The sequence below is a fragment of the Labeo rohita genome, chromosome 11 (assembly GCF_022985175.1).
Source record: "Labeo rohita strain BAU-BD-2019 chromosome 11, IGBB_LRoh.1.0, whole genome shotgun sequence".
Taxonomy (NCBI): domain Eukaryota; kingdom Metazoa; phylum Chordata; class Actinopteri; order Cypriniformes; family Cyprinidae; genus Labeo; species Labeo rohita.
In genome coordinates, this window is record NC_066879.1 from 26,711,744 (window position 1) to 26,737,760 (window position 26,017).

Consider the following 26,017-nt stretch of genomic DNA (forward strand, 5'->3'; position numbering starts at 1 on the left):
GCTGACTTTGCTATTTTAGGGTGTTAGGGTGTTACATCATCACCAGGAACAGTAAGAAATGGCTCAGCTCATTTTGTCAGTGGAAACTATGTGTTGCAAAGCAAAAGTGTTTATTTTTCTCTTTCCATGTGGGAATTTTTGCCCTCTCTGCTGTCTCATATTGATGTGAGTTTATCTGGATCCATTCACATAAAAAAAGAAAAAAAAAATCTAGCCTCAAGACTCATTTTCCGGAGCTGCCCAATTCATTATTGAGAAACTGAGGTGTGAGAGAGAGAAATGGATAGAGACAGGGGCGTTTTCTCCAAAATGTTCTCCCACTGTGACTGCAGTGCAGTACATCTGCCCATTTAGGGTGTAATATGTGGGAGGAGGGGGGAAGGGTGGATTAACCTTTTTCTGGCTCATCCCCACCTCTGCGCGTTTATGTCACATCCTCTCAGTGAAGTGACGAACATTGGTGTGAACCAAGGGAAAATTCCCATTCTTTTGCTTTCTTTGTCTATAGTTCACTGAACATATTCAGATCAGTAGGTGCTAATTTACTGTATTGGGAGCATCTGGCAACGTGTTCGTTTTCAGAAAGGGCTGCACAGACATGTCACTAATTGATGACCTCTTATTGATCTACTGTAGCCATGGATAAACCAATACCTTTTTAGACACACTAGGTATTTCTTCTGTTTCTTTGTGTGCTCACTGCTTATTGTTAGCATGTAATTAAACAAGCATTTGTTTTGTTGTTTAGCAGTGTTTGGGGAAGTTACTTTAAAACTGTAGTTTCTCAAGTTTCAAGCTTCCCATCATCTAAAGCAGATTAACTGTCAAGCTAACACTGTAAACCCAGTTATCTACTATTCAAGGTATTAACCAAAGCAGATAACTGCTTTAAAAAAAAGTCAGCGTATAATTTTATAAATGATTAATCGTTAATAATCACATCTAAAATAAAAGTTCTTGTGTTACTGTTTATATTTATTTTGTATATATAAGTACACACACACATGTATATATTTAAAAATATATATTTGTATATGTATTTATACTTGTATATAGTTTAGATTTGTATATAAATATTAATTTTATATATAAATCTAAAATATTTTTCTGTAATATATAAGTGTGTGTGTATAATATACACAGTACACACACATGGTATGTAAACTTTTATAAACTTTTATTTTGGATGCAGTCTTTTTTCTTTTTTTTTTTTTTTTTTTTTTTTTAATGTTGTCATTGTTGTTCATGAGCCCCTTGTTTGTTCTGAATAGTTAAACTGAGCACTGCTCTTCAGAAAAAATCCTCCAGGTTTTATATATATATAAAAATCTAACAAAAAATGTTGTTATATTATGTTTTTCTCTTTTCCCTCAGGATCTTCAACCATAGACCTGCTGATTTATCAGACCCTCTGCTACGCCCATGAAGACCTGGATATGATTGACGTGGACGACTACCTGATGAAAATCTGTGGCCAGGCAGAGTTCCTCAAGAAGTAAGAGCTAAGGATTTACCAAAAGTTATTTAACACTCACTTCTTGATGTTTGTTTTTGTTTTTTTTTTTTTGCCATCTAAATGTATAGAAAGTCCATAGACTTTCAATAATTAGTCTTTATCTTTAGTCTGCCAGTTAACCTTGCATAAATAGGGCATTTAGCAGATTTAAAGGGATAGTTCACCCAAAAGTGAAAATTCTGTCATTAATCACTCACCCTCATGTTATTCCAAAAAGACATTCGCTCTTCGGAATTGAGATATTTTAGATGAAATGCGATAGCTTTCTGTCCCTGCATAGACAGAACATCTATATGCAGATGTACTAGGGATCTGCTGACACATGTGGCTTTCAAATGCTACCGTTGTGCTCATGTGTGGGTGCTTGGTGAGAAGAGTGAAGCGATTGTCATTGTAGCCAATCATAGTCATGTCTGTTGAGCGAGTGAACACTATGGCCAATCAGCGATCTTTAAAAATCGGCTCAACAGCGCTCAAATGTGAGTGGGAAATGGACGTTTTTAAAACTTAAGTACCAAAGTACCAAACCCTGTGCCTTTTGACAACTCTAGTGTCAACATATGAATGAGTGGTCAGATTTTCTCTCTAAAGTGATAAGGCCAAAAAATGTCCCCCGCTGCTTGCCAGTGAGCAGCGTGTTGCTAAAAAGTTCCCATCCAACAGCATAATGAACTACATGTTAAAAGGCCATCCATTGTAAGTCCGTTTGAGTTGTGGGTGGAAATGGGGTGATTCCAAGCTGAGCCGAAGATTTGAGGTTTGTGGTCTGAATAGCTCCTCGTCATATAACTGTGGCCTTTTAATTGTGGTTGCTTAAAAACAAGCTGTGCTTATGTCTGTGGACTGCTTTAACCACATTTGGTTTCCCCATGACACGACCACCATTTTAAGGCGGACTTAAACTAATCACTCATACGTGAGCTCTTCCTGTTTTCTTTTTTTAAAGGCCACTTGACAGTTTTGATGATACAGTTGGGTGCATAATTTGTCTTGAAGGGCAAAACCCATAGAGATGAGGCTTATCAGTACAACAAGAACCGCAGGTGTTATTCTTTTGAATGTGTGTTTTGGTTGTTTTTGCTTTGGGTGCAGCTGTGTGGTAGGAAGTGTGTCTTTTCCTGATAACCATGTGCTTGTGCAGGGCTGTGAGAAGGAGAGGCATTGTGTGCATGACTATAAAATACATAAGCATCAGTTTCAGAACAATAACATACTAATGGAGGCCTTTTCTGGGTGCTGTGACAATGAAACAATAAGTCACAATGCCAATGGTACAGTAGAAACATGCTTTAGTATAAAGCTAGTGGAATCATTTCAGTTTCTGTTGCCGTGCATTTGGAAGAACAGTTTGTGGGCTTTAAAGGGATAGTTCACTTAAAAATGAAAAATTACCCTATGATTTACTCACCCTCAAGCCGTCCTAGGTGTCTATGACTTTCTTCCTTTCAGACAAATACAATCAGTTCTATTAAAAAAGTTCTGGCTCTTCCAAGCTTTATAGTGGCAGTGAATAGGTGTTGAGATTTTGAAGCAAAACAAAGTGCATCCACCCATCCATCAGAAAAAGTACTCCACATAGCTCTAGGAAATAAATAAAGGCTATCTGATGGGAATCAATGCGTTTGTGTAAGAAAAATATCCATATTTCTCTTGTTCCCAAGAGAGTGGCGTTCCAGCAGATAATGTAGGATGTAGGCGTAGCATAAGCTCCAGTGAGAATATGCTGGTCTAGCGAGAACTGAGTTTTGTTTACAGCAAAGGACAAACCAGTCTCCTCTTTACCTTATTTCGAAATGGTTTATTTCAAATATGGATATTTTTCTTACACACAAGAGCATCAATTCGCTTTAGGAGGCCTTTATTAACCCCCCAAAGCTGTGTGGAGTACCTTTTTCATGATGGATAGTTGCACTTTATTGGACTATTAAATATCAACAGCCATTCACTGCTATTATGAAGCTTGGAAGCTTGGACTTTTAGTTTGTACTCTTTCTTGGTTCCTGTTGTCATTGTTATCTACTGATTGTTTTCACCTGTTACTTGTTAGCTTATTACACTGTGTGTGTTTAAGCCCTTGTGTTTTAGTTTTCTTTGTCAGTACTTGTTTATTATTAGATATTTTTGTTGAAGTGCTCAGTTTTGTTCTTTATTAGCCTAGTTTGAGTTTATTTATTTATTTTATATGAATCATCTGCAATTGAAAGCTGCTCTCTTTCATATCCAGGTTTGCCTTGTCTAATAAAAAAACAAAAACAAAAAAAAAACGTACTGACCCAAATAAGAGAGATCATACAAAGTGCATGTTGTTTTTATTTAGTACTGTCCTGAGTAAGATATTTCAAATAAAAGATGTTTACACATAATCCACAAGACAAAAAAAAAAGCTGAAATCATTCAAATATCCCCCTTCAACAATTTGGGAACCCTTGGTTCTTAATACTGTCTGTGGTTACCTGGATGATCTACGCTTGTTTTTTTGTTTTGTGATGGTTGTTCATGAGTCCCTTGTTTGTTCTGAAAAAAAATCTTCAGAAAAAAATCCTCCAGGTCCTGCGGATTTGTCAGTTTTCCAGCATTTTTGCATATTTTAACCCTTTCCAGCAGTGACTGTAAACAATTCACTGATGCTCCGGAATAAAACACAATTCATTAAGAGCCGGGGGTGAAAACTTTTGAACAGAATGAAGATGTCCAATATTAAAAAAAAAAAATTAATACTTGTGTTTGAGTCCCTCACTTGTCCTCAGTGTGAAAAGATGGATTTCAAAATCATACAGTCACTGCTGGAAAGGGTTTAAATATGCAAAAGATGCTGGAAAACTGAAGAACCTGCAGGACCTTGAGGATTTTTCTGAAGAACAGTGCTCAGTTTAACAGTTCAGAACAAAGAAGGGACTCTTGAACAACCATCACAAAACAAAAAAACATTCGTAGATCATCCAGTTAACCACACACAGTATTAAGAACCAAGGGTTCCCAAACTTTTGCAGGGAGTTATTTTGATAATTTCAGCTATTTTTTGTCTTGTGGATTATATGTAAACATCTTTTATGTAAAATATCTTACTCAGGACAATACTAAATAAAAAAATAACATGCATTTTGTATGATCTCTCTTATTTTGTTAAAATTGTTCACATTTTCACAGATTCTGCAAAGGGGTTCCCCAACTTTCGCACGGCACTGTATATAAATACATTATGAAACATTGTATCCTAAGTTTTGCTTCTTTTCATCCTGCTAAGCACCCAGACTCTGGCAAGCTTCGAGTACATCCAGCAGTGTCTGAAGTTTGACTGGGAGATTCGACTCATTCTTACCAAATGGAGTTCTGTCAACATGGAGCTCGCCCGAACGGTAAGACCAAAGCTGACAATAATGCATTAGTAACCCAACAACATGCTTTCCTCTTATTGAACACTTGAAACTCCAGGAAACACCTGTAGGAAACATTTTTTAGAGTTTTTAACACTAACACATCAGGAGTTTATGTGCACTTAATACTGGAAGGTCAGTATAAAACCTTGAGCTAGAGGTAAAATGCATTCCACATTGCACTAGCCATGCAATTCCTAAAACTCATTTGGAAATGTCAAAAACAATGCATCTGTGTTATCTTTGTTTAGATAACAATGCATCTAATATGTCTGGTATGTGACCTTAAAAATAAAGGTTTCAGGTTTTTGCAGCAGTTACAAAGAGCCGTTTCCTTAATGTGAAGATACTTTTTATAACTTCTTGTAAAGTGATAAGGTTCCATGGATGTTAAAGGCGTAGTCCATCATATGACAAGACATTTTGAAGAAAGGTGGTAAACAACAGTTTTGGGTCCCACTTACATCCATAGTATGAGCAAAAATTACTGTGGAACTTAGTAGGGCCCAAAATTGTTTGGTTACCAACAGTTTGGCCTTCTAAATATCATCTTTTGTGTTCTACAGACGGAAGTGCATACAGGTTTGTAATGACGTCATATTTAAGAGTTTCTTCATGGAACCATAGACTTCAATAGAAAACCATTTGAGAACATTTCAATATAGATGCTAAAGGTGTTTTAATTTTTCAAATGTTTGCATTGTTTTATGGATGATGTTTTTGTTGATTAACAGACCGAGGATGATGATACTCCATCCACCATGAACCACAGTATTCTACTGCAAGAGAGGCCAATCAAACAGACTGTAACCAGGTGAGAGCGATGAAGAGGAGGTCAGGACGTTTAGGTTGTAGCATGCTAGACTGAGAGATTTTAACATCGATAGTGTTTGACAGCTCTCTTGTTTGTTTTACAGGGAGGCATTGACTCTTCTCCTGGATACATTTCACAATGAGGCTGAGTCTTTCCTTTTATCAGAGGTGAAAAGGAACTTTGCTCATCTGAAGATTGTTTGATAATGTGATATTTGCTTAGTCCAAATTAGGGTTAATATAGTTGACTAAAAGCAAACCATAAAAAATGTAACAATGTTTTGATTAAAGGTAATTAAACTGTTTACACTTTAACTATAAAAAATAACCTTTGAATGGTTTACTTGTGTGAAGTATTTTAATCAAAAAATACCTTCATCCTTTTTTGTGGTTTCAATATTTTTTTTCCCCTCAACGTCTTTTTTGTCACTTGCAGGTTGAGTTGCCGTTGCATGTGGAGCGGTTAGTGCAGTCTGTTAAGGCCTTGTGTACTTCTCTGGCAGCTGTTGAAACACCTGACATCACTGCTGCCCTAAACCAGCTACCAGCTTGCCCCTGCAGATTACAACCTAAAGTACAGAAGGTAGAACCTTTGAACCCTTACTCAGAGGCAAACATTACAGGAAATGTTTTCGATATCTCATAATCATATATACATACTGCTGTGTTGGCTACTTTCGTGTGAGCATAGACGCAGTGAGCATAGATGCAGTGCGTCTAGCCTTCGGCTTTTGCTGCTTCTAGTTCCTTAAATGAGTTTACAGGCAATTCTCTGTCTGCTTAAACCACTAACATTTGAAACTGATAGAAATATCTGCTAGAAACACCCATAAATGTTTTTTCTCTTTTTTTGGTTTCACTGCAGAAATAGTTTAGCATGAGTCTCTTTTTGGTATGCATGCTAATATGTGTGTATGTTTCTGTGTCCCTTTATAGGATGTTAGTGTCTTGGCGAAGAGAGAAAACAGAGGTACGGTGCTTCTGGTCATACTGCCTTCTTTGATATTTGTGTCAAACTGAAGCATACACTACCAGTGAAACACAAGCCTTTGTTAAGCTAAGCTTTAAATATATTAAAGGGTTAGATCACCCAAAAATCAAAATTACCCCATGATTTATTCACCTTCAAGCCATCCTAAAATCCATCCATCATAAAAAGTAATCCAAATGGCTTCAGAGGGTTAAAGGAGAAGTCCACTTCCAGAACAAAAATTTATAGATAATTTACTCACACCCTTGTCATCCAAGATGTTCGTGTCTCTCTTTCTTCAGTCGAAAAGAAATTATGCTTCGTGAGGGAAAACATTTCAGGATTTTTCTCCATATAGTGTACTTCAATGGTGCCCTGAGTTTGGACTTCCAACATGCAGTTTAAAAACAGCTTTGATTGGTTCTAAACTATCCCAGCTGAGGAAGAAGGGTCTTATCTAGCAAAACAATTGGTCATTTTCTAAACAATTTACAATTTCTGTACTTTTTAACCTCAAATGCTCATCTTGCTCAACATGCATTTTGGATGTTTAAACTTGGGGGCACCATTGAAGTCTGCTATATGGAGATAATTCCTGAAATGTCTTCCTTAAGAAACAAAATTTCTTATCGACTGAGGAAAAAAAAGACATGAACATCTTGAGTAACAAGGGGGTGAGTAAATTATCTGTAAATTTTTGTTCTGAAAGTGAACTTCTCCTTTAATCAAGGCCTTCTGAAGCGAATTGATGCATTTGTGTAAGAAAAATGTCCATTTTTAAAACTTTATTAACCATAACCACCCGCTAACTGTCTTTATTAACCATTAATCATCCGCTAACTGTCGCATGCGGGTATGCGGGAAAGTGACGTTCCAGTGGATGACGTAGACATAGGTGTAGTTTAACCTCTGGTGAGAATCAAATTTTGTTTCCAGCAAAAGAAAACCAGTCTCCTCTCTAATTTTTCATTACAAATCCTCATTTTGTACTTTTAATTCGTGACCAGTGTTTTGTTTTGCTCTCTCCTCTGCGCTTCTGCGTTTGTCACTTTTCAGTGGAGCTTATGTTACACCTACGTCCTACATACGATTATGTAATTTCTTCTATTAAGTTTTAGAGAACCATTTAGCTAGCTGATATAAGTGTAAGTCGTTCAACTCAAGTGTGTGCAAACTTGGCCGGTAGTGTTTGACTCATCCTGAGGTAAGACGGTTGAGGATGTCTTCAAGTATGTCATGTTTGTTGGAAGAGTGTTTATGTAGCATCCTGCTACGAGGAAGTCTGTGATCTCAGATAGGCATAAACAGGAAGGATGCAGCCTTGTGCAGGACACGTGCAACTTTTAATGTCCTTTAAATGTTGAATTTGTACTCCATCCAGAGTTCTGAGCAAAAAATTAATCCTGTAAGGGATAATGTATAGTCAGAATCTAGTGGTGTAATAATTACTTGGCATCAGAATTTGTATGTAAACAGAACCTATTTTTTTTCACCTTACAGTGACAATTGTGGAGAAGTTGACTGCCGCCATCTTGGATCTTGTGGAGCTTTATTGCAGCACTTTCAATGCTAATTTCCACACCATGCCACACAGCAGTAGATCCACAGCCCCCATACAAGAAGCTGGCATGGTCACCAATGTGCTTTCCTTCAGTGTTTACGCAGCTCATCGCGTCCCTATCACATGGGCTGCCAGGTAGCATTGTCTTTCTTGGTTTTGCTTCATCATTGCAAATACCGTTTTTCCACAATTTGGCATTGCACAGTTTCTTGTTTTCAAAGCGTTTTTATTGTTTGGTTTCTGCATACACCTGCGATACCCTCTCGTTATTTACGCAGTGTGTGCAAGCTGGTGGGCGGGCTAAACAGGCAGTGATGTAGAAGCAGGCGTCTTGTTCTGTGGAGGCGGGGTTTAGCCACATTATTACATCATAGAGTGGCATATGCCACAACCTGTCATTTCGGCAGATTGGCTTCAGTATAAGCTATTTTTAGACTAACAAGAAAGTTTTGAGTTCTTAAACTTAGAGGATGTTTTTATAGTGCAGTCACCTCTTCTATGTTAACATGTCAAGGGAATTTTGGTTTCTCAGTTCATGACCCCTTTAAGAAAATAATGCTTTTTGTTCATACTTTAACAGTTATTTTAAATGAATAATTTGACAATATTAAAGTTTTAACTGTGTTCTTAATCAAATAAATACAGATTTGGAGAGTATAAAATTATTTCAAAAACATTTTGATGATCCCAGACTTTTGAATAGTAGTGTATACTGTGAAATTCACACTTCAGCTGTGTTATCAGCTGTGCACTGTGTGTTTATGTAGCGCAAAGTAATGCGGGTGTTGCTAAAAATGGAAGAATGGAAGAATATTTCACACCTCATTGTCTCCTGTAGATCTTTATAATATTGCTGTTGTAAAAAAAATATATGAGAAGTGGGTTGTTTTGACAGTTTGAACAAGTTCAGATTTGCAGCAGTGAGCGTTCTTGTTTGTTTTGTTAACAGCAATCCGGAATGACAGGTTTTTAAGACTTTCCATGATATCATATTACGTGCTGTGATTACTGCGAACCAAAAAACAAAAGTAGAAAAATATTTTAATAATCAGCTAAATATGGATTAATCAGAAAAATAATTATTGCCTTTGCTTAGTTTCGCTACTGGGTTTAGTAGTCCGTTTTTTGTGTATGTATAGTGCTTCTTTCCTTGCAGATAGCATACCAGATGACATGCTCTCCATGTATTGATCGCATTCGTGATCTTAAATCACTTTCCTAAGTCACTCAGGATAAGAAAATCTACTAAATATCTTTACTGTAGATCAAAAAACCTCATTGTTTTCTTCTGAGGATTGTTGGAATGACACAACAGAAAAAGTCGACTATTGTGGAAACAGAGATGCAGCTGTACACCAGCTGTCCACATTGCTGATCCCCCTCGGTAATCCAGCGGGATTATTTGGCGTTACGGATTCTTGAGAAAGGCATTCCCTCTTCTTTCCACTCCTCTTCACACTCTATCCTAAGCCAAAACTGTGGCAACTGCTCCCACCAGCATGGAGACAGATGCTGGCCAACCCTAAATGTCACTACACCTCGCCCAGTCGTTCAGTGATCAAATAATACAGCCCCTTCCCCTCCCCCGCACAGCACAGGAATGGTCTCTCCCGCCCACTGACCTGCACTAGTGCTCTTTGTCTCTCTCTGAAACTGATGCTGACTGTGGAACGAGCCATTACAAAGAAGCATGTATGGGAACTCAGCATAACCTTTGACCTCTGGAGGCCAGGAGGAGGGCAGGCTGGGCACCAGGCACCTGTGCATTGGTGACGGAGGGCTGACATTCTCTTGCATCCCATCTGCTTTAGGCAATTAGAGTCAGACAGGTTGGGGCTGATCTGGAATCAGCTTCCTGTCTCCTTTTCAAAACTAAAAGGCTCAAATCTGAACTCGGATCAGTGTGAAAAGGCACTTTTTTTTTACATGATTTATCATAAAGATGGTTAAATGATTCTTAGAAGATGATAACCATAGTGTTTTTGTGGATTTTCAGATGAGTATTAGGATTAGTAACATTAGTATTTCAGTCACGTGTTTTTCTTTCCTCTCTGGTATTCCATTTAGCTTGGGAATGTTTTTCCTTCTAGTTAAATTGGCCTCGGGAGAGTTCATTTCCCATTTACGAGTCTCTATAAGTGCTTAAACTGAAGTTGAATGATGTGGGAGAACATCGGATAATGTTGAGTTTAGGAGAGAGAAGTTGGGAAAAGGTGGCAGGGTTTCCACAGCAGTTAAAACCCAAATATAAAAGCATGCCTGTGTTTAGTAAAGACTTGATTTCTGAAGCACTTTATGTGCGTTCTGCATGTTGTTTATTGGTTTTTAGTAAGTTTTTGTTAAATACTTGATTTAATATCTTAACATAAAACAGAATTTAGTGTTTTTATTGCATACATGTTAAACACCTTGTGTTATTTTATTTTTATTTTATACGAAACGTAAACAGTAAAAGCTGATTTCTGTCACACAAAAAGTCGAACAGTAATGGCAAACATATGTCATTAAATTTAATGAAGACTTGAAAGCATTTTTTATGCTGTTCTCCTGAATCATTCACAGTATTCATATTTTCTTGAGAAGTCAGTGCTTTAAGATGATCATTTAAAATTTAAAGGATTAGTTAACCCAAAAATGAAAATGCTGTAATTTATTCACTAAATGACTTCCTTCTTTGAAACACTAATGGAAAATTTTGTAAAAATGTGTTCATGTAATTGCAATGAAAGCAAACTGGATCTTTTAAGCTTCAAAAAAAGATGCAAAATCACCATTAAGCGTTATATAAAGGGTTAATTCACCCCAAAATGAAAATTCTGTCATTAATTACTCACTCTCATGTCATTCGTTCATCTTCGGAACACAAATCAAGTTATTTTTGATGAAATCTGAGAGCTTTTTGTTCCTGCATAGACAGCAACGCAACTGACACATTCAAGACCCAAAAAGGTAGCAAGGATATCATTAAAATAGTCCATGTCACATCAGTGGTTCAGCCGTAATTTTATGAAGCTACGAGAATATTTTGTGCCCAAAGAAAACAAAAATAACAACTTCAGAATGACTTTCTTTTATTAAAATTCATCAAAAATATCTTAATTTGTGTTTTGAGGATGAACGAAGGTTTGGAACGACGTGAGAGTGAGTAATTAATGACAGAATTTTCATTTTTGGGTGAACTATCACTTTAACCCTAGTCTGAATGATTTGTGAGTTCTATTACAAGTCTTCTGAAGTCATAGTTAAGTCTGTTTTTACTGAAAATTCTGACAGTGTGGAGTGTTGTTTTGATTAAAATCTTGAAGAATCAGTTCATTCAGTTCATAAAACTGTACTGAATTAATAATCCACACATCTGACTGATCGAGCCTCAGAGTTCAGCTTGATTTGATCACAATGCTTATGTTAGCCGCAGCTCTCTGGAAGGGAAGATTTTTAGTGATTTAATGCACCAAATATCTTGGCTTGTTTTAGGTGTAACTTTTGCTGCCATTTGCTGATCTTGTTTCTTTGTCTTTCTCTCTTTTTCACATAACCCATTTACAGCTATGAAAATTTCTTTCTGTCCTGTTCTCTCACCCATGGTGGAGTGGAGCTTTGTGCCCCCCAGCACACCAGTAAACAGTCGGTCAGCAAATATCTCTTCCACCTGGTGGTGTGGGACCAGAGGTGAGCCTGACGCCAGTCTACACATCATCCTACAAACACCATCTCTTTGAGCTATGTCGAAAACAAATGGCTCAATGTTAGACCTAGTCTGTTTACTAAGTGCCTCAGACGTCAGAATTTGAAAATAGCTTATACAGCTCAACTTCCTGTGGCTGTTTTTGTACTCTGCCGCCTTATTGTAGTGTTTAGGTATTGTTCAGAGGTCTTTTAGTGGACAGTTGTCATCCTGGTGAATATTTTTAGGCTTGTTTGTGTAGGTGTGAGTATATACTATTATAACTTTAAGTGTAGGTGTTTAAAAATATAATGTATTTATGTTGTTCTTAGTTTTGAGAACAAACCGTAAGAACTTTAAGTATGTCTTTACGGAAACATTGTTTCAAAAACGTTTATTTTTTAGACTGCCATTACACTAATTTTTAATTTTGTCTTTTTTAAAATATAGAGTTTGCTTCCCCATCCAGATCAATCAATTGCCAAGGGAGTCACAGTTGACTGTGACACTATATGCCACCCCTCTACCGCCCCCTGGAGGAGCGGAGGAGAAAGGCAAGCAGAAACGCAGCATTGAGGCTTTGGGTTGGGTCACCATGCCCTTATTCAACTTTAGACAGTAAGCATGGATTTTTGTTTGTTTGGGTTTTTGTGCATTGTCGTTAATGATAATGGCATGAGTGCATGTTATACTGGAGGGCATGAAAACAAGCTCTTTAAGCATTAGAGTTCTGCTGATACTCACCTCCTACAGCAAACCAGTTGTGGTGATCGTAACAGGCTGACTTCTGCAAGTCTAGCACGGCCTACAAACACCACAAACACTCAAACAAGTGCAATTTTTTCGAGTGTGCACTGTGCACCAGTTCCTGAGCAGATGTGACAAATGTAAAAGCTGATTGCTCTAAAGCTGTGTAAATACAGAAGTAAAATGCATTTGAAGACACAAACATATTATGTTCAAATGCACATCTATGTGCAACTAAATAAATGTATGAAACATTTTTTTTACTTCTGTCTTCATGGGCGTTTGAACTGTACTTGCATACACTACCAGTCAAAAGTTTTTGAACAGTAAGATTTTGATGTTTTTTAAAGAAGTCTGCATTTATTTGATCCAAAGTACAGTAAAATTTTGAAATATTTTTCTATTTAAAATAACTGTTTTCTATTTGAATATATTTTAAAATGTAATTTATTCCTGTGATTTCAAAGCTGAATTTTTAGCATCATTACTCTAGTCACACGATCCTTCAGAAATCATTCTAATATTCTGATTTGCTGCTCAAAAACATATATGATTATTATGTTGAAAACAGCTGAGTAGATTTTTTTTTCCAGGTTTCTTTGATGAATAGAAAATTCAGAAGAACAACATTTATCTGAAATAGAAATCTTTGTAACATTATAAATGTCTTTATCATCACTTTTGATCAATTTAAAGCATCCTTGCTAAATAAAAGTATTAATTTCTAGAAGCTTACAAATGCTTTTTAATTGAGATAAATGCTGATATTTGGATCTTTCTATTCATCAGAGAAACCTGAAAAAATTTACTCAACTATTTTAACTATTAATAATAATAAAACAAGTTTTTTGAATGGCAAATCAGCATATTAGAATGCTGAATAATGATAATGTTGCTGAAAATGTAGCTTTTATCACAGGAATAAATTACACTTTAAAATATATTTAAATAGAAAGCAGTTATTTTAAATAGCACAGATATTTTAAAATATTACTGCTTTTGCTGTATTTTGGATGAAATAAATGCAGGCTTGGTGAGCAAAAGAGACGTCTTTAATTAAAAAAAACATTAAAAATCTTACTGTTCAAAAACTTTTGACTGGTAGTGTAAGTTACTGATTTTGTGTAATATTTAGGAAGGCTGACATGTTTGCCTTAGGCTTGGTTTATAGGATTCATAAAACATTCCTAGCAAAAATATTTACCTTTGCTTGGAAGATAAACACAAATGTACTTAGCAGGTCAAGTATCTAATTGTCCATACTCTGTATCCATAAGCGGATGTTAGGTGTTTTCTGACCCTGTTTTTTTCCCTCTTCCTTAGTGTTCTGACGTGTGGGAGGAAGCTGCTGGGTCTTTGGCCTTCAACCCCTGGCAGTGGAAATGCTCGTTCCAGTACGCCCAACTTCAGCCAGCCAGACAGCGTCATCCTTCAGGTTTGCCCTTTTGCTTAATTCAACGTGTAATCGTATAGTAAACTGTTTCTCACTTGTCCTACTTTGTAGACTATAACTGTTAACTATGACTCACGTTCTTAGTAAACTCACGTTTACTCATGACACGCTTCCCTTCCGTACATTTGTTTTTCTCCATCTCCAGGCTGCAGCCTGCCAAATAGGCCCTTAAAGGGCCTTGGGGATAAGGAGTCTTCCTGTTTAAAACAAACCCACTATCTCACATTCATTTTTTTTTTTTTTCTTCCAAAGGTCATTTATGCACACCCACTAAAGATAACTATTGAGAACATATGCATAGCTAACTGGCATTTAAGCACTATATTTTTATGGGATGTCGAGTTAGGTTATACGTATAGGAGTGTAATGGAGGTGTATTCCGTGCTTGGCATGTAACTTCAGCAGTAATAGGGTCGAGCCAGTGTGCTAGGAAGGAACTGTCCCGCTACTTGCAAAATGTCCTAAAAGTAGGTCAGGCTGCTCTGCAGAGAGAGAGAGAAAGATGAGTACAGAATTTTCTTTTTAATGTGCATCTAAAACAGCCCCTCGCAAAATAAGTACAGGAAATAGTTTGACAACACAAAACTAGACAGTTTATGGGACAAAAGCCCCATCAGCCCCTCTAAGACATCACAGTTAATAACTAGTAACATAGCACTTGTTTAATTGTGAATCAGAGAGTGAGTTGGATGTTGATTCAGTAACCATCTGAACGATTCAGTTGTTGCACGAGTCATTAGAACAATTAAAATAAATAACTTAATAGTGAGCTCTTGGCTTGTTATATACAATATACAGTTTCATGCAAAAGTTTGGAAACCACTTTCAGAATTTGTGAAAATCTGAATAATTTTAACAAAATAAGAGAAATCATACAAAATGCATGTTATTTTTTATTTAGTAATGTCCTGAGTAAGATATTTTACATAAAAGGTGTTTACATATAGTCCACAAGAGCAAAAAATAGCTGAACTTATTAAATAACCCCCTTCAAAAGTTTGGGAACCCTTGGTTCTTAATACTGTGTGTAGTTACTTGGATGATCTGTGACTGTTTTTTTGTTTTGTGATGGATGTTCATGAGTCCCTTGTTTGTTCTGAACAGTTACACTGAGCACTATTCTTCAGAAAAATCCTCCAGGTCCTGCAGATTCTTCAGTTTTCCAGCATCTTTTGCATATTTGAACCCTTTCCAGCAGTGACTGTATGATATTGAGATCCATCTTTTCACAGGACAACTGAGAGACTCAAACACAACTATTAAAAAAGGTTTAAACATTCACTGATGCTCCAGAAGGAAACATGAAAACTTTTGGGGGGTGAAAACTTTTGAACAGGATCAAGATGTCAGAATTTTTCTTATTTTGTTGAAATATAATTTTTTTTCCCCCATTTAGTACTGCATGTATCCCGGAAGACAAATTAAGTACAATTTACCTTGAACTTCAAATTTAAAAAGTTTTCACCCCCCAGCTCTTAATGCATCGTGGTTCCTTCTGGAGCATCAGTGAATGTTTGAACCTTTTTTAATAGTTGTGTTTGAGTCCCTCAATTGTTCTCAGTGTGAAAAGATGAATCTCAAAATCATACAGTCACTGCTGGAAAGGGTTCAAATATGCAAAAGATGCTGGAAAACTGAAGAATCTGCAGGACCTGGAAGATTTTTCTGAAGAACAGTGCTCAGTTTAACTGTTCAGAACAAACAAGGGACTCATGGACAACCATTACAAAATAAAATAACAGTTATGTAAAATATCTTACTCAGGACAGTAATAAATAAAAACTAACATGCATTTTGTATGATCTCTTATTTTGTTAACATTATTTACATTTTCACAGATTCTGCAAGTCATGAATTCATGTTTTAATGAATTCATGTTAAATAAAAGTATTCATTTCTCAAAATTCTTATTTAACCCAAACTGTGGTGTAGCAAGATGTATTCTCTGAAAGTGGCTGTACAGTACAGGAAACGCTCTATTAAACACGTACACACTCAGACGATCATCACAAACACCTGAGATGTCAACCCGGACCTCCTTGTGCACACTGACTCACCACTTCCTCCTCATGCAATAATATCCTCTCTTAACACATGCAGACGTGACATTTCACAGCTGCTCTCTGCAAACAGCACTCACCACTGGTTTTGTTCTGAATCTGTGCAAATCAGTAAATCACGTGTGTATGGTCTTCTCTTCACTCGGATGGGCCTCTGTGAAATTCCCACCCTCCGCACAGGCCTCCGACTATACAATCCCCGTTCTTCTTTCTGCCATCTCTGTGTGCCAAACCAGCCCATAGTAGTGCCAACAGGGCTCTTTTGTGCCCGAATGGCATGGCTTTGTCTAAGGGCAGTGGGCTGTGCAGTTTAAACTGGGAGCGAAGCCTGGTCCTGTGCCTATTCAGTAAGATTTGCCCCTCATTAAGGTGCCGGGGTTATTCAGGTTATTCAGTGTGAGGTGGCAGATTTCCCTCAGTCAGTCCCTGCAATCTGCCCATTAAGCCAAGATGCATCTGGGGCTAATGACACATCTGGGGCTCGTTAAAACCGCCTAACGTGCGCCTGCTCCCTTGAGCTTCTCTTCTCTTATCCATTGCTGCTTTTCTCTCGCTTGCTTTCTCTGACCCCATTTTTCACATTCTTTTCCTTTTTTCTTTTCAATTCAGACTTTTCTTAGAAACTAAGTGTTTTTTTTTTTTATGCCGAACCAAGTTCGACTTTTATCAATTGACAAGCAAGTAAAAATACAAATTCTGTCACTAATTACTCACCTTCATGTCGTTCCAAACCCATAAGATCTTTGTTCATCTTTGAAACACAAGTTAAGATATTTTTGATGAAATCCCAGAGCTTTCTAACCCTGCATAGACAGCAATGCAACTACCATTTTCAAGGCCTAGAGAGGTAGTAAGGACATTGTTAAAATAGTCCGTGTGACATAGTTACTTCTCACAAATAGTAACTGAGTTACATCATTATAAAAGTATCTAATTACCAGGAAAAGTAACTATTGTTTTACTTTTTGTATAGTCGTCATAACAACAAAACAATGTGCTTTTGTAAAGAAAATAAACAGGGTGCGCTCTCTGCCATCTCGGCCTCTGTCGCCTCTCTTCACAGACACGCAAATAAAACAACCTGAATCTCAGTGAACACCTACCTCAAAGACATGAGAAATATATGTATAGAAGGTTTGAAAGCTTGAAAAATGTCTACTTTTAAATAAAGTAAGTCAGGTCAAAAACAAATATTCTCTCTTAAAGGAGAAGTCCACTTCCAAAACAAAGATTCACATATAATGTACTAACCCTCTTGTCATCCAAGATGTTTATGTCTTTCTTTCTTCACTCATAAAGAAATTATGTTTTTTGAGGAAAACATTTCAGCATTTTTCTTCAATATAATGGACTGATATGGTGCCCCGATTTTGAACTTCCAAAAGGCAGTTTAAACATGGCTGTAAACGATCCCAAATGTGGTTGTAAACGATCCCAGCTGAGAAAGAAGGGTCTTATCTAGCAAAACGATCGTTATTTTCATCAAACTAATACAATTTATATACTTTTTAATGCCAAATGCTTGTCTTGTCTTACTGTGCCTGGACTGTTTTTTTCCATTTTATGACAGTTAGGGTATGTTGAAAACTCCCATCTCATGTTCTCCCTCAACTTCAAAATCATCCTATATCGGTGTTTTACCTTTTTTGTTGAGGGTGTTTGATCTTCTTTGCATGTTCACTTTGCAAAGACTCGGTCGGTACTTCTGCAGTGATGTAGGATGACTTTGAAATAAGTTGAGGGAGAAAATACGATTGGAGTTTTTCGACATACCCTAACTGTCTTGAGCCAGAATACACAGAGTTCAATGAGAGCAAGGCAAGACGAGCGTTTGAGAATAAAAAGTATTTAAATTGTATTTTTTCAATGAAAATAACCGATCGTTTCACTAGATAAGACCTTTCTTCCTCAATTTCCTTTTTTTTTCGCATTCGAAAACGATCACGTTCAGCAAGGAGGGGAGAGGATGGAAAGGTGGTGCACAGTAGCCCTTGCCCCATGTTCAGTCTTTATTCTATGAAATTCTACTGTGTAAATAGGGAATCCGCCATGGTGCGACCGCAACTGCCTCTTAAAGGCAATAGGAGATGAGATTGGTTTAATGCACGTTAAAAGACTCTGATTGGTGTAATGCACGTTATGACTAAAACACACCCATGACTCATTAAGAGAATAGGGACAAGCCTTAGACCATGTGCCGGGCGTGCTGACTGTTTTTCTGATCCTTAAAATAGCAAAAGTGGATTTGGATACGCCCTGCACCTGCGCCATGCGCTTTAGACCATGCGCTTAGATCGTTAAAATAGGGCCCATTATCTCTAATGTAATCACGTCCACGAGTTGCTCCACTTTTCAGATTTTAAACATCCACGTGAGACACGTGGACATGTAGGTAAACACCCACGTCACCTTCATAAACAAACGTGAGTATTCATCATTCATATTCAAAGTTCATTCGTTTTTTGGTAGAAGACGCGCTGAGAGGAATAAGCCAGAATTTACCTCAGAAGTATGTGATGCAATGCGCAGCTTTGCAGGTCCTATGTCTAAAAGAGAGCCTACTCGGATGAAAACTGCTTAAGTAAGCTCAATTATTGTCAGTAACAGTAACGGCGTTGTAACTGGGGAAACAGTAATTAGTTTGAGTACTCGTTACTGAAAAAAGTAATGCCGGTAGTAACGCCATCACATCATTATTCCCATCACTGGACATGAGTGGTTCAACCTTAAACTTCGTTCAACAATTTCTACTCTTCTTTTCATTGCCAGTGTAGGAAATAGCTGCCCAGGGGTGTAACCAAGATGGCCGCTGATTAAACTGACTTGCTTTAGGGGGGAACATTTGGTGTGAAGGTCATGAAATGGATGAGGGACTTTCGTGTTCATTATTCTAGTGTGTTCTGCTCTGCTAATGGATGAAGTGTGATGCTGAGAGGCATATGGCAGTGAAGACTGGACTCATTTCAACCCTGGCTGACAGAAGTGTGAGAACATTGCCAGATGTCCCTATCCTGAGCTTTCATTTAAAGCTTTTTTCATCGTTTTAGTATAGTTTTCTTAATTTTTGGTTGTAGTTTCCACTTGCCTTTAGTTGATTGTATATTGGATCTCCGCTGGTAACGTTTAGTGTTAGTGGTATTTAACTTGGCATGTTCAAGGTGAAAGCCTCAGCTGTTCATGGTGCTGTTACAGCTTTCAGCACTCATGTTAACTGCTGCCAGCCGTGACCGTGAACCTCAGTGATTGCTTTGGATCATAAACCTCCTAATTTCTCTCTTGTCCCATCTTTACAACCCATGAGCTGGAGAAAATTTTACCTGTGATAGCCGTTTTTCTTTATATCTTTAACTCTTCACTTAACAGAATAGATACCCATCTTCTTTTTTTAAATGGGTGCGACTTATATAGGGAAATAACGAGAAGAATAACAATGTTGCAGAAAACAGTAAAACTGTTTGCACTACAAACCAGTGTGCTCATAATTAACATGGTAAGACATGCCAATTTGCAATATCAAGCAGCAAAAATGAACTGTTTGGTACAGCTAAAAATAGCTGGATGTGGATGAGACCGGAGGCCAGACCCATAAACTTTACAAATGTGATCTTGGACCACAAAACCTGTCATAAGGGTCAATTTTTTTAAATTGAGATGTATACATCACATGAAAGCTGGATTAAATAGCTTTTGTTAGAATAGGACAATATTTGGCTGAGATACAGCTATTTAAAATCTGGAATCTGAGGGTGCAAAAACATCAAAATATTGATAAAATCACCTTTAAAGTTGTCCATATGAAGTTTTTATGTATTTATGGTAGGAAATTTGCAAAATATCTTTATGGAACATGATCTTTATGTAATATCCTAATGATTATTAGCATAAAAGAAAAGTCAATAATTTTGACCCAAACAACGTATTGTTGGCTATTGCTACAAATATTTCTGTGCTACTTATGTTTTTTGTTTTTTTTTTTTTTACTTATTGAAACATCCTGAAAAAATATAATATTTCACAACTACTGTTTTGACTCTGTCTGATAAAATAAGTGTAGCCTTTGTGATGTTAAGGGACACTTTTTCGGAAAACATTTTAAAAAAATAGCGTTGACCCCCAGGCTTTTGAACGGTAGTGCATACATTGTCTGAGAAATACATGAAAAGGTCAAATAATGAGGTAGCGTTGCCTTTACATTTTCAGTTCAGACTTGCAATTGTTTCTTTCAGCTGTTCTCATGGGTGCATTTAAATCCTCCTTTGTTAAAACAATGGCTCATTTTCTCAAAACTCTCCTTGTCTTTTCAGGTGGACTTTCCCACTTCTTCTTTCGAAGTGCGCTTCAGCACCCCCGCTCCTGCAGAGTTCAGTCCGCAGTATGAGTTTTCCCGTTTGGACCAGCTCAGCCAGAAGCAGCTACATGATGTCTTGCATAAGAAGTCCCTTTTCTGGTGAGTTGGCTGTCTGATAATCCTAAAGCAACTGCTGCATCATGATCTAATTATTTGTTTTACTGTGTTAATGTATTCCAGATCTTTCCTTGAATGGGGGAAAATAATTTTCCCTTTCAGTCAGCATTCACAATGCTATATATACTTTGTAATACTTAAAGGGGTAGCTTTCTGACCCTGCATAGAGAGCAACGTGACTGACACGTTCAAGGCCCAGAAGGGTAGTAAGGACATCATTAAAATAGTCCATGTGACATCAAAGGTTCAACCGTGATGTTACAAAGTGACGAGAATTCTTTTTGTGCACAAAGAAAACAAAAATAACAACTTTATTCAACTATATCTTCTTTTCTGCGTCAGTCTCTGCCGCCCATTTACAAGAATACCACAATGCCTTTTCATTTTTGGGGGAAGTTTCCTTTTAACACAGGGTTTGTACAAGGTGCTTAAAGTGCTTGAAGTACTTGAATTTGACTTTTTGCAATTTAAGGTCAATTTAAGACCTTGAAAATAACAATATTCCTGAAGAGGTACTTGAAAAGTGCTCGAAGACAATGTATCTAGGAAATAAGTGTTTAATTTTGACAATAAGAAATTTGACAATCAAAAAAAACATGCCGGTTTCACCTAATGTCAGAAAACAGTCGAGCCAAGCTAGTAGTAGTACTAACAGTGTTGTGTAAACATGGCTGAAGACGCGAAAAGAGGAACAGACAAACTGAATCAAATGAGTCATTTACGCTGGAACCGCACCAGTTGATTCGAACTCATGACTCCATCATTCATTTCAAGCGATACACTAGCAAAAACCAGATCAAATTAAAAGAGCCATTCATTTTCGGATTTCAGCATCACTTGTAACAGTTTTAAAAAGCACGTAGTGATGGGTGAAAAGGAGCAAAGGAGAAACTGTTGTTGCTTGTGCGCTTCAAACAGATTGCATATAGTGAATCATTTGATTCCAAACGGGACTTCAGATTGCGTATCGCAAATCATTTGATTCAGATCTGCACTTATTGCGAATCACAACGTGTTTGTGAATCGTTTTGCGCATTAAATGATTCAAATCAAATGATTCACGATAAGTAAATTGAAGTCCCAATCTAAATCAAATGATTTGCGATATGCAAAGTTCCGATCTAAGTCAAATGATTCGCGATCCATGCTCCGAGTCTGAGCGTGGATCGTGAATCATTTGATTTAGATCAGAACTTTGAAATGGGTTCGTGAATCTTTTGCTTTAGAACGAAACTGCGAGTGCAGATTGCAAATTATTTGATTCAGATCAGGATTTTACTGTGGGTTCATGAATCTTTGTTTTTAAATCTGGATTTCGAAGCAGTTTTGCATATTTTGTTTTCTGATTTTTTTTTTTTTTTTTTTTTTTTTTTTTAACTGTAGAAAATATCAAACCATTATGGCAGTGCAGTGATAAAAACAAAGACAAAAGAAAGTGTATACAAATACCAAATTAAATACATTTTGTAATTAGTATATTTTTATTTGTATATTTCTCTCTTTTTTAAGAATTTGAAATGGAAGACATTGTTCGATAAATGAGATCTCTGATTGAACTCCTTGAAAATCAAAAAAAGAAGTGCTCAAAGTCCTTACATTTAATTTTACAGTGTCTATAACATAACCTAACATCAGTATTTGTTAACATAAACCTTTTTCCACCAACACTGTGGAAAGGTAATTGCTGAAAGCTGATTCTCAGGTTCTTTAAAGTTAAAAGTAATTTACATCTCATTTGATCATTCTTGCTCAGTCATGGAATGCACATAGTAAGTGTTCACACTGCAAACTGCTTTGGTTGGTAACCACAACAAAGAGAATGCAGTGGGATGATATACAGACTTAAAAGTTATGAAAACGGCATCTTCTCTAAAACAAGCATGGTTTAAGTGCAGCTGCAATCTCAAATAACCAGCTAATGCAAATTCAGATTCAGCTGCCGTGACGCATCGTTCATATTTCAGCGACACACAGCACGAAATCTCTTTTCCGCTCCCAAATGAGCATGTCTGCATGAAAACAGAGGTTGAAGAACCTCAGAGTGATGTTGAGGTGCTGATTATACACTTATAAGAGGATCAAACTGGTATCAGATCCTTCTTTGTTGCTGGGAGTGATAATCGGTATTGCCCACTTCCTTGGGTTGTCTCTCTTTGCTTCCCCATCTAATCCCTCTTTTCAAGTGACAGCAGGAGGAATAGGAGTCGTTCCTGAAAAATCAAGATGTGAGAACGGTAGTCTGTGGGTGGGGGTTAGGAAAACAGGAAGTGAGTGCACGCAATCAAAAGCAATTTTATGATGTATATAGATATTTTATAATGTTAAATTTTATATAAATATTTTTTAAAATATAGTTCATTTATACTATTAAATTGATCAAACGTGACAGTAAAGACATTTTATAATGTTCCAAAAAAAGCATTTTTTAAATAAATGCTGTTCTTTTGAACATTATATATTTATCAAAAAATAAATAAATAAAATAAAAATAAGTAAATAATAATAAATTGTGGTTTCCTCAGAAATATCAAGCAGTAAAACTGCTTTCAACAATGATAGTAATAGTAAATGTTTCTTGAATGTTGTTTACTGTATTTTCATTAAGTAAATGCAGCCTTGGTGAACATAAGAGACTGGTTCGTACAAGGACTTTTTGACATTTAAGGCCTGGAAAACCCTTGAAAATAGCAATATTCCTGAAAAGGTACTTGAAAAGAGGTTGAATTGTTGAAAGACATTGTATCTATGAAATAAGTGTTTAGTTTTGTCATAGCCCACATCTTTTCACACAAAACTCATGCAATTCAAAAAACATCATAACTTTTTCGCTTATTTCAGTTTCAGAAAACAATTGAGATAAGCAAGTAGCAGTACTCATAGTGTCATGTAAACATGGCTGAAGATGTGAAAAGAGGAACAGATGAATCAAATCAATTGAGTTATTTATGCTGAAACTGATCTGATTGATTTAAACTCGTGACTTTGATTCATTTCAAGTGATTCACAAGTAAAAACCAGATCAAATTAAAAGAGTCGTTCATTTTCGAATTTCGACATAGCTTGTAACAATTTTAAAAAGCATTTAGTGATGGGTGAAACGGAATCAGTTAAACCATTGCGTTGCAAAATGACTCACTATTTCGAAGCGCTCAAATCGGACCGCATTTTATAAACTTCAAATCATGTATCGAGAATCATTTGATTTAGATTGGAACTTCGCATATCGCAAATAATTTGAGTCAGGTAGGGAGTTCAGAGCGCGTATCGGAATTCATTTGATTTAGATCAGAATGAGTTTGTGAATCATTTAGCGAACTGAATGATTCAAATTAAATGATTCACGATATGTGATGTCCTGATCTAAATCAAATTTGGAGCGTGGATCACGAATCACTTGACTTAGACTGGAACTTCCAGGAGAGGCGAATCTTTTGCTTTAGATCGTAACTTCGGAGCAGGTTCACAAATCATTTGGTTAAGATCATAATTTTGCAACGGGATTGCGAATCTTTTGGTGTTTGGTTCATGAATCATTTGTTTTTATTTAGATCAAATGTGCTTCAATCATTTTTTATATCGGAACTTCAGACTGAGGATTGTGAATCATTTGATTCAGATTGGGAATTTGGTGCTGGTTCATGAATCATTTGTTTCAAATGTTTATTTTTTTTTTTTTTTTATTATTTTTTTTTATTTTATTTTTTTTTTTTTTTTTTATTTTTTTGACAAGTTCTTGAAAGTCCTGGAATTTCATTTTACAGTATCTGTATGAACCCTGTTAAAAACAACAACAACAACAACAAAAAAAAAAGATTAGTGCATATATCATATAGTTAATTTTGTAGTATAATGTTTGTCTAGTATTGTGATGCTATTTTATTATATTGAATATAATATATAGTTATCATACTTGTGTGTAAAAACAATAATTTCCTTAATGTGCTTTCATGGATCAGGCCTTTGTTTGTTCAGTTTCTTATGTTTGAATATGAGGACGTATCTGGTGCTCAGCAGGGCTTGGTGCTCTACAGTACTCACTTTGTTACAGTCAGCTTTAGACAGCTGATGTGGATATCCTCCCCAGCTGGCTCTGTTCCTCTTCTCTTTCTCTCTCAGCTGTTTTTCCTTTCTGCCTCTGTTGCTCAGTGCCTGTGGAGCTCTGAAACATTTGCTGCAGTGTAAAATCTGGAGCCACACCAGCCTGGAAATATTCAGTCATAAATTGTCTCCAGCTCTCGGATCAAAGGTTGAGTGTTCGAGCTGGGTGTAAACTGTCTGATCTAGCTTGTGTCAGCAGAGAGTTAATGTTTCATTTGTTTTGTAAACATATGACCTGTGGTATGTTTTTACTTGCAGTTTATCGATTCTAGAAATGTTTGTGAACTTTTAAGGGATAGTTCACCCAAAAATGAAAATTATGTTATTCATTACTCACACTCATGTCGTTCCAAACCCGTAAGACCTTCGTTTATCTTCAGAACACAACTTAAGATATTTTTGATGAAATCTGAGAGCTTTCTGACCATAGATAGACAGCAACGCAACTACCATGTTCAGTGCCCCAAAAAGGCAGTAAGGACATCATTAAAATTTTCCTTGTGACATCAGTGGCTTAACTGTAATTCTATGTAATTATTTTGTTGTTAAGAAGAAAGTGTCAAATTAAGTCTTTATTTTTTTTCTATATTCTCATAGTTTCATAAAATTACAGTTGAACCACTGTCACATGAACTATTTTAACAATGTCTGTACTACCTTTCTGGGCCTTGAACATGTTAGTTGCATTGCTGTTTATGCAAAATCAGAAATCTCTCGGATTTCGTCAAAATATCTTAATTTGTGTTCCGAAGATGAGCGAAGGTCAGGTGAACTATCCCTTTAAAATCTTCATCTTGTGACTGATAAAATGGGAAAAAAAAGATAATAAAAAAAAACCCCACAAATTTATAAAATTATTTTTAAATAATTAAAAAAAATGCTGTCAATTTTGTGCTTTAGTGTTACAAAAAATTAATAAATAAATTCAATAAACACTAACTGTGAAGTATTAACATATAAAATAACTTTTCTTTTTTAATATATTTGTAATATTTAAGTGTGTATTTAATTTTCGGCTAATTTTCAGCATTTTTCAGTCCTCAGTGTCCCATGATCCTTCAGAGATAAATCTAATATGCTGATTTGCTGCTTAAGCAACACTTATTGTTATAAATGTTGAAAATAATTATTTATATATTATATATAGTTAATATTTCACGTGGAAACAATGTTACTTTTTTACAAGATTCTTTGATAAATAGAATGTTCAAAACAACAGCATTTATTTGAAATATAAATATTTTGTAACAATGTAAATGTCTTTTACTGTCACACTTCTTGCTGAATAAAAGAATC

The 26,017-nt window shown here is 36.3% G+C and overlaps 1 protein-coding gene across 1 annotated transcript in view; it reads left to right on the forward strand.

Moving 5' to 3' along the window:
- Nucleotides 1-26,017, forward strand: part of pik3c2b (phosphatidylinositol-4-phosphate 3-kinase, catalytic subunit type 2 beta) — a 63,622-nt gene that overhangs the window by 13,737 nt on the left and 23,868 nt on the right. The window contains exons 5-15 of the mRNA XM_051122710.1: nt 1,375-1,495; nt 4,761-4,872; nt 5,625-5,704; nt 5,808-5,871; nt 6,140-6,286; nt 6,640-6,673; nt 8,174-8,369; nt 11,781-11,903; nt 12,349-12,516; nt 13,969-14,080; nt 20,463-20,605. Of these exons, the coding sequence (XP_050978667.1) occupies nt 1,375-1,495; nt 4,761-4,872; nt 5,625-5,704; nt 5,808-5,871; nt 6,140-6,286; nt 6,640-6,673; nt 8,174-8,369; nt 11,781-11,903; nt 12,349-12,516; nt 13,969-14,080; nt 20,463-20,605 (1,300 nt within the window). The remainder of the gene's footprint in view (nt 1-1,374; nt 1,496-4,760; nt 4,873-5,624; nt 5,705-5,807; nt 5,872-6,139; nt 6,287-6,639; nt 6,674-8,173; nt 8,370-11,780; nt 11,904-12,348; nt 12,517-13,968; nt 14,081-20,462; nt 20,606-26,017) is intronic.